General features: G+C 40.5%; 1 protein-coding gene across 1 annotated transcript; it reads right to left on the minus strand.

Moving 5' to 3' along the window:
* Positions 1–1,023: 1,023 nt before the first annotated feature.
* SUMO2 (small ubiquitin like modifier 2) lies at positions 1,024–5,684 on the minus strand. The gene is made up of 4 exons (XM_072403833.1): positions 5,540–5,684; positions 3,552–3,683; positions 2,862–2,933; positions 1,024–2,449 (listed from the first exon to the last, which is right to left on the minus strand). The coding sequence occupies exons 1-4, from the start codon at positions 5,558–5,560 to the stop codon at positions 2,387–2,389; spliced, it is 288 nt and encodes a 95-aa protein (XP_072259934.1). The 5' UTR covers positions 5,561–5,684; the 3' UTR covers positions 1,024–2,386.
* Between the last annotated feature and the right edge of the window lie 2,057 nt (positions 5,685–7,741).

A 7,741-nucleotide genomic window follows, 5' to 3' on the forward strand; every position in this document is an offset into this window, starting at 1 on the left:
CTAAACCTAACATCGGACTTAATATTAGATATATATTCTCACTTACTTGCACTGGAGTGTCAGCTTTAATTCATGAAAAATAAAACATTCATTATATGTATGGAAGCAGAAATCTTGTGTGGCAAATTTCTTTGCTATCCACTTCTGATTTTTTCTGCCCACAGCCCTCCCTTACTGCTCAAGCTTTCCGAGAAAGGGTCTCTAACCAATCAGTCAGTGCATAGTCCTCTGTGATTGGTTGATGTAGATGTCACTACAGATCAGACCCCTGCACAATATCATCATTCTTCTCTGTGGAGCCAGTTATCACACTAATCTCTGTTACCAACCTCATCCAGAGGATGTTAAAACCCTAATCTGTGATGTCATCCCTATAGCATAAGCAGACAGTGGCAGTGCTGAAAGCAACATCATCACATGATGGGGGCAGACTAAACTTGTGACCAATCAGGCAGTGAGAGTGGGTCTAAACCACTCCCACTGCTCTTCTTGATTTGCAGAAAGAGTGCTTTCCCCATTCCTTTGATTATGTCAGTCTCTCTTCAATGGGATGGGGAGCAGCTCAAACAAAAGTAAAAACCAGACAAATCAGAATAACCTGGGAACATATAATCCATACCACACGCTGAAAATGTAAGTTTAGGTCCACTTTAAAAGCGGTTAGTGTGCTATCTTCACTTTTGTTACAAAAAAGATTTTAATATAAATCCAGATTTGCCAATAGTTACATTATTATATTGTCTTAAAGACTTTTATACTACTATTTGTATATTGGATAGATTCTTCATTTTGTGGTTTGTTTATTTTTGTTGTTTGCTGTTGACAATTTATTATTATACACCAATGTATTTGTCAATTTGGTTCATTGTGAAAATAAAAAATAATAAAAAAAATGTTATTATTGTGAAATGCAGTCACCCTGACGAGCAGTATATTGCCATACATAACATTTCTGTTCTTGGGTTTAGTTATCCTTCAACGCTGCTGATTTTCTAAGAACATTCATATCTCTGTTCACCAACAAAAGTAGTAAAGTCATTTATTTTAAACAAGATTTAAACAACAAGATGTCAGAAGAGAAAAAAGTCTACCTAAAATTTTTTTAAATCTTTTTACATCTTTCCTAATTATTCACCCAGCTACATGTAACAGCTACATACAAAAAGTTATAAAATTGTTTCGGTTTCACAATAAAAAATAAACTCAACCGAGAGGTGGGCTTGCTCCCTTAAATATGACAGAACCTGGACTGAAGAGCGATTGGCCTCAGTTGTAACGGAGAGGTGTCGCATCTTGTACTTGTTTTCTCACATTACTCAATTCCTCTGGATGAGTAAAATGGTAAAGGAAATAATTTACTGGAATAAGGTGAAAGTATAATAAAGTTCTGAATCACAATTAACAGTGCAAAGCAACCCACCATTTCAGGTTTTCTTGGTCCAAAAAAAAGAACAAGGGGAAGGGATGGGGAGAGAGAGAGAACACCATCAAGTTGTGGTCTGTGGAAGAGAATGACTTTTACTGAACTGAAGATTATGTAGCATTATCAATGCTTTATACGTCCTCCAAGCAAATATTGGAACATACAATCCTGTGCCTCGCTCTTCCCAGAGGTCGGAATTACTAAATTTCAATGGAATGATCTGAAAACAAATATGAATCGACAGCCCGATTTGCAACATATTTTGTTCCGACAGGCCTGTGCCAGAGGTGGCAATTTTTTGTATACTACAATGGGCCACTGCTTACTAGTCAGGTCTATGCAAAAATCAAAATGTTCAGTCATATCACAAAGGTAAAAGATATATGTTTGCACCCATATTTAGCATACTTTAATTTCAAAGGACTGGTCACCCTTCAACAGAGGCTCCCTGAACTCTGATGTCTGCTGTATGACCTTGGCTAACAAAACAAGGCATCCCTTTCCAAGGCAGCGGGATAACATACTAGAACCCTAGTTAGAAGGAATGTGAACTACAAGGCTCTGGGCAATACAGTTGGAACTACAGGACAGCCAGTGTTATCAGCACAGGTCCATATAGCTGGTAGGGCAAAAATTTAACATCAGGGGGCCTCTTCAGGCCAAATCATAATTCAAAGCACGATCCGGGTGAACTTCGCAGGGAGGTAAAGTTTAGATCCATCAAGCTTGCAGAATTATAATCAAGCCAGTTTGGATTCTTGCATAAACCCAGCTGTGGCTGGTTTTCTTTCAAAAGGGACAAAGCAGAAGATGGAGGGAAGGGGGCAGTAGAGAGAAAAAAAAAAAAAACATTCCCTAAATAACACACATTCAACCTATATTTATGTACAGTACGGGAAGAGTGATGGAGATGAACATGTTGAAGTGGAGGCAGTGGGTGAGCAGCTGGGCATTTAGGTTGTTCTAGAACTTTCCTCCCGTCTGCTGCTGGAACACGTCAATTGTATCTTCATCTTCCATTTCCAACTACAAAAACAAAAGCATCAAGTCAGAACAATTAAAAACTGGAGTTTACAACGTTTTCCAAGATAGTACTTAACATATTGATACCCTTCTCTGTGCAACATGCTTGAATGTGTGGGCGATGTTACAAACATTTGCATGTAAAAGATATATTAGCTTGCCTCTAAATATGATTGGTGTATTTACAGACCACACATCAACAAAAATCCAAAATATCCCCACACACTGATCATTGTATTTCCGATAGTTTGCTCTCAGCTGGCTTTCTTCACTTTGTGAACCTTCTAGCAAATTCCCAATGCAAGGGTGACAAACATTTGTATTCAAGACAAATATGCCATACCCCTATTTAATGTACAGTACTGCATAATATGTTGGAGCTATATAAATCCAGTTTAATAAAAATCATAGTTACCTGTGCTGGTGTGTCCGTCTCATTTATTGGCTGACCATCAAACCGGAACCTAATTTGCCTCATTGACAAGCCCTACATTTGATCAGAAAAAAAGAAATTAGTGCATCATATTAAAGCTATATCACGAATGCTGAACCCACAAATATAGATGTTAATGCACATTTATATGTACAATGCAGCTTTGATTTATCCAACTGGCTCTTAAAGGGCTGTTTAGGTAGTTAAAATCCAATTACGTATATGATCCTCTGTGATACAGTTTGGTATCTTCTTTCTTTCCTTGTATACAGATTTAACTAATAGTATAAATAGTATAGTAGGTTGTAAATTACATCTAGTATTAGGGTATATAAATTTCAGATGACTGAAGCACAAACTGAACTTTTACTAAAGAGTTTTTTTCCCCTAAGTGGTTCTTTGGCCATGAAGCTATGCTGTGGGTGAACATAATAAAACACCAAAGGTGTATTATTATCAAGCACCAGCCCAGAACCAGTCCTCCTTCTTCCTTACAGCTTCATTCTTATTAGAATATTGTTAGAAAAAGTTCTAAACTGCTTGTTGTGGGACTCTGTGTCATTTTTATAGAATACACAAACTTTGTTGCCCATACCATTAGTTTCCTATTGTCGCAATCTGTCATACCTTACAGCACATGTTTAAACTAAAGAAGAAAAATGCCATGCTTACCTGACGTTCACAATAAGCCTTCATAAGCTTATTGAGCGGTGTATGCCTTTTGATTTTAAACTGCACAACTGATCCATCTTGTCCAGCCACTTTCAAGTTGATGTGGTCATTGTTCTCAGTCTTAACACCTTCCTGCAACATCAATATAATTAAGGATTACATTTCATGTCTTGCACACAAACAATAGTACTGTCCCCCCTTACTTTAAAACTCTGCTTAATGGGATGGTTGTTTATTTTGTCGATCTATGCCATTGGTCCCAAATTCAATAAATGCACTTGCACAGGCATTGTGAAGAGGTGGGTCCATCTACTGTATGACCATGCACAACAGTGTAATATATTCTTAGTAACACAAGCATAGACAGCAAAGCATCAATTGTGCATGATCATATCACTTAGGCTTGTGGCTGCTAGGTGACCACAGCCAGAAGTATCTATGCCATTTTATAAGAGGCAATTGTGCTAGGACAATTAGCACAGGAAAAGGTCAGCATGCGGTGTTGGGGTAGGCGGCCATTAATGCCCAGGTTTGCTTTAATTAAAGTTTTGCAAACGTGACATCATAAATCCAAGTTATGGAACCATCCAGCAAACAGTACTGTCCCTACCTTTGTAGACCAGAAAATCCAGCTAGCCTTTGGAAGCATTTAATTTGATTTGAATATGCTTTTAGCATCCCAGTGAGCTGCTTCTGCATTCCTTTTGACTTGTGGGGGGAGGAAAAGTAGCTCTAGCAAAACATGACAGTGCAGAGTTTAAAAAAGCAGGCCCTGTGCTAAGGGCTTCCAGCATCCCAGATGATCAACTGATGTCATCTATTCCTAGGCATGCCTGCCAGAAGCCAGGGATAAAGTATTTCCTGGCAAATGTGCAGTAATTACAAAATGTTACAATACTGTTAATCACATCTGGGAACCGACACCCCCAGAAGCTGCGCACAGCCATCCCAAAAAGCTGCACACAGCAGGGGACCAGGCATCCCAAAAAGCTGCACACAGCAGGGGACCAGGCATCCCAAAAAGCTGCACACAGCAGGGTTCCAATGTATGTTAAAGCTCTACCATACGCTGTAGCGTGCAGCTGCACACAAATACATGGGCTGTGCTATTGCAACAAATATTATAACGAAACTGTGCAGCCAGGCGTGCAGACATGTTATGAACATCTTCCGTGGGCCCGTGTACTTCTATGGACGAGCCATACAGCCCACACACGGAGCGATGGGACATTTCCTGATGAGCAGCCATGTCCTGAGGCACACAATGAGGACTGATGATGAGGAGTTGGGTGCTCTCCACCTATGGATTGGTAACCCCATGCACCCCCATATATCTATATATCATGACGGGCTCTATATCAGTGTATAACCATGCACAGAGCTGCTAGAGCATTTGAGGTCCCATTAGTAATAAATGGCACCCAGTTCATCAATGCAGAATGCATGCAATAAACACAACAAACCTAAGCAATGCACAGAGGGGATAGGAGCAATGAAGGGGACATTTCCTTTAAATAGATCTTTAAATTGATGATTTTTAATATTGAATGAAGCCTTGTGTGATGTACTGAGGGGAAGGGCTGCAGTCTACAATGCTTTTTGTTGTTACATCTATACAAACGTCCCAGCCCAAACCTTCTGCTCCCTGCAGGCACTTCTAGAGCCTGCACAATCACAAAGCAGGAATGCTGCTTAGCCTCCATTGCTTTATAGGTACAATGGCCATTGCTGGGCTTTGCTACCTACCTAGGGTCACATGATCTGATAGAAGGAGGTCCGGGCACAGCCTCAGTCACCGACCTGAAGGGTTATAGTTCTGTACCGAATTCCCCGATCACCGCACGAGGCTCGCTCGGTCTCAGCACACCCCGCACCCTACCCAGGCCTCTGTCCCAGCTCCGACCGCCAATATATTCCAGCCCTGTCTTCATGGCTGCAACCACCCCCACAACTCCTAGTCTGCCTCTCCTGCAATCCCCATACAATACCTTAGGCTTATCGTCTGCCATGGTGCCGGTATCCGGTAATGTCGTCGGTGCCGCCTCCTCTTCACAAAGAGCCTGAACCCGCGCGGTTCGTGTGGCGGGGGCGCGCACGCAATGGTCCTTATAAAGTGCTCTGTGCGTGCGCGGTCCCGCCTGGCCACTCCCCCTACGCTGCGAGGAAGCCCGCTCTGTGTAGCACGTGGCGGCGGGGGCTTGTCCTGCGAGTGTTGTGTGCGGGATGAATGTGTGAGGATTGGAGGGGATTGTTGTGGGGGGGGTTTACACCATTACATACAAAATAACATTATTTATTTTTTATTTTACAAAGCAGACTAATTAAATAATACTCAGAAATTTCACTTTACCTAAAAGAGTAGACAACCTATTTTAAAATAAAAAAAAAGTGTGCAGCACTGCCCCCTAATTGGTGATTGAGAATGAATGGGAGCGCAAAGCTTCCCGGGATACCTTCGTCACACATCCCGGGATACCTACGTCACACATCCACTCATCTGTTACAAGTGCTCAGTATGAACCTGCTCTTCTCTGTGTAGCGAATTGGGCACCAATGGTGAACCAACCAATTCTGGTGTTAACAAATGCCAATCTAACTGCAGGGTGCTGGCTGTGAGCACTGGCCCCAATATAGGACATTGGACCCCATGGCATCTTCGTTAAATCTGTTTCTGAAACTTTGGTGAGAAACATGAACATGACTAGCTTTTAGGGGTCAACTATTTAATGTACAGCTCTGCATAATATGTTGGCGCTATATAAATACTGTTAAATAATAAATTTAAAGTGTAAGTAAACATGGTCAACTTACCTGTTTGTGTTTTAGAGCTGGGCATTTCAGAGCTCCATCTTCTTTCTATTCTTCCTCTTCCAGGCAATCTTCAGCCATCTTGACTGGCTGTGCTGGGATGACAAAACCATACGTCACCCTGGCACACACAAGGAATGCCAGTTTCCCTGGCTTGTAAAGCTGATGCTGCGCATGCACAGCTCATCTTTTTACCAGAAACCCAGAGCGATCAGGCAGATAAGTCGCATTATTGCAGTGAGGACATCGCCTTTCTCTTTCTACAATAATGACCTGCCTGGTTGAATAAACTTTAATAAATCAGGCGCATTGTCTAAACAAGAATGGTTTAAGAAGCATTTCCCCGATTGCCAATCTCATGCATGCGTAGTGAGATCAGCAAGTTTCTTGCCCAATCTACGTCACCCGATCTTGCGCCTGTTTCAGGTGACGTAGGAAGAAGAACCCAAAAGAATAGAAAATGGGGGCGCGCTGGCCCGAAGAAAGATGCCCAGACGACGCGGGACCCAATGGAAGACACCTCTGAACTGATTGACTGCTCTGTGGGATTTTTTTTTTGTATTGGGTAAGGTTTGAGTTTACTTCCTCTTTTATGTTTACATTAACATTGTAAACACTTTATAGAAAAAAGGTTTGCAAATAAGTATTTTGCTATGCAATATATTACCATTATACAGACACATGATGATAGCAGTACTGAGGTTCTGTCAGCTTGGATAGGATAATGTTAATATTATATCCAAGGTAATCATAAGCACAGTGATAAAAAATAAAGAGGGCAATACAGACAGTGACAATAAACGGGAGTTACTATTGACTTAGGTCTTATTCATTCTTGTACTCTTTATTCATGTACTCTCAACTAAAGAAGTGCATAAACATATTACAAAAATTGAAACAAAAATTAAAATACAAACATCTAAATTAATTAGTAACATTGTTAAATAAATTGCACAAAAACTGGCATGCAGGTTCTAAATTTGATCAGAACCTGTCACCAGTCCAAATATTACATTTTGATGTTTTTATATATTTGGCAGTAGCATTGTAGTTGGGTGAAGGGGGCAGTAAGAAAAAAATAATCTGACACTGAAGTTATATTCTCATATTTCCTGGCCTCTTACTCCAGAATAAGTTATAATAAGCAAGAGTGACAGCAGCAATGTGTTAAAAAAGCACTAATATAATTATGAATAAAAAGTAATATTTGGTCTGGTGACAGTGTCTCTCTGAATACCTGTGAATATAGTATGAGATAGTATATAGATATATTATCTGTATAGATAGTATGTCTACCAATGCTCTAGGTCAGGGGTCCCTAACCAGTGGTCCACAGAAAAGTTTGCACATTGTTTGCAATTTTTATGTTTTATTATTTATAA

This window comes from Pyxicephalus adspersus, chromosome 3 (genome assembly GCF_032062135.1).
Source record: "Pyxicephalus adspersus chromosome 3, UCB_Pads_2.0, whole genome shotgun sequence".
Classification (NCBI taxonomy): domain Eukaryota; kingdom Metazoa; phylum Chordata; class Amphibia; order Anura; family Pyxicephalidae; genus Pyxicephalus; species Pyxicephalus adspersus.

Excerpts from the sequence above, each read along its gene's own strand:
- SUMO2 (XM_072403833.1), bottom strand. The coding sequence starts at position 5,560 with ATGGCAGACGATAAGCCTAAG. Across the intron at positions 2,934-3,551 it reads AGGCTTATTGTGAACGTCAG|GGCTTGTCAATGAGGCAAAT; the intron begins GTAAGCATGGCA and ends GATCAAATGTAG. Across the intron at positions 2,450-2,861 it reads AGACGGACACACCAGCACAG|TTGGAAATGGAAGATGAAGA; the intron begins GTAACTATGATT and ends TTGTTTTTGTAG.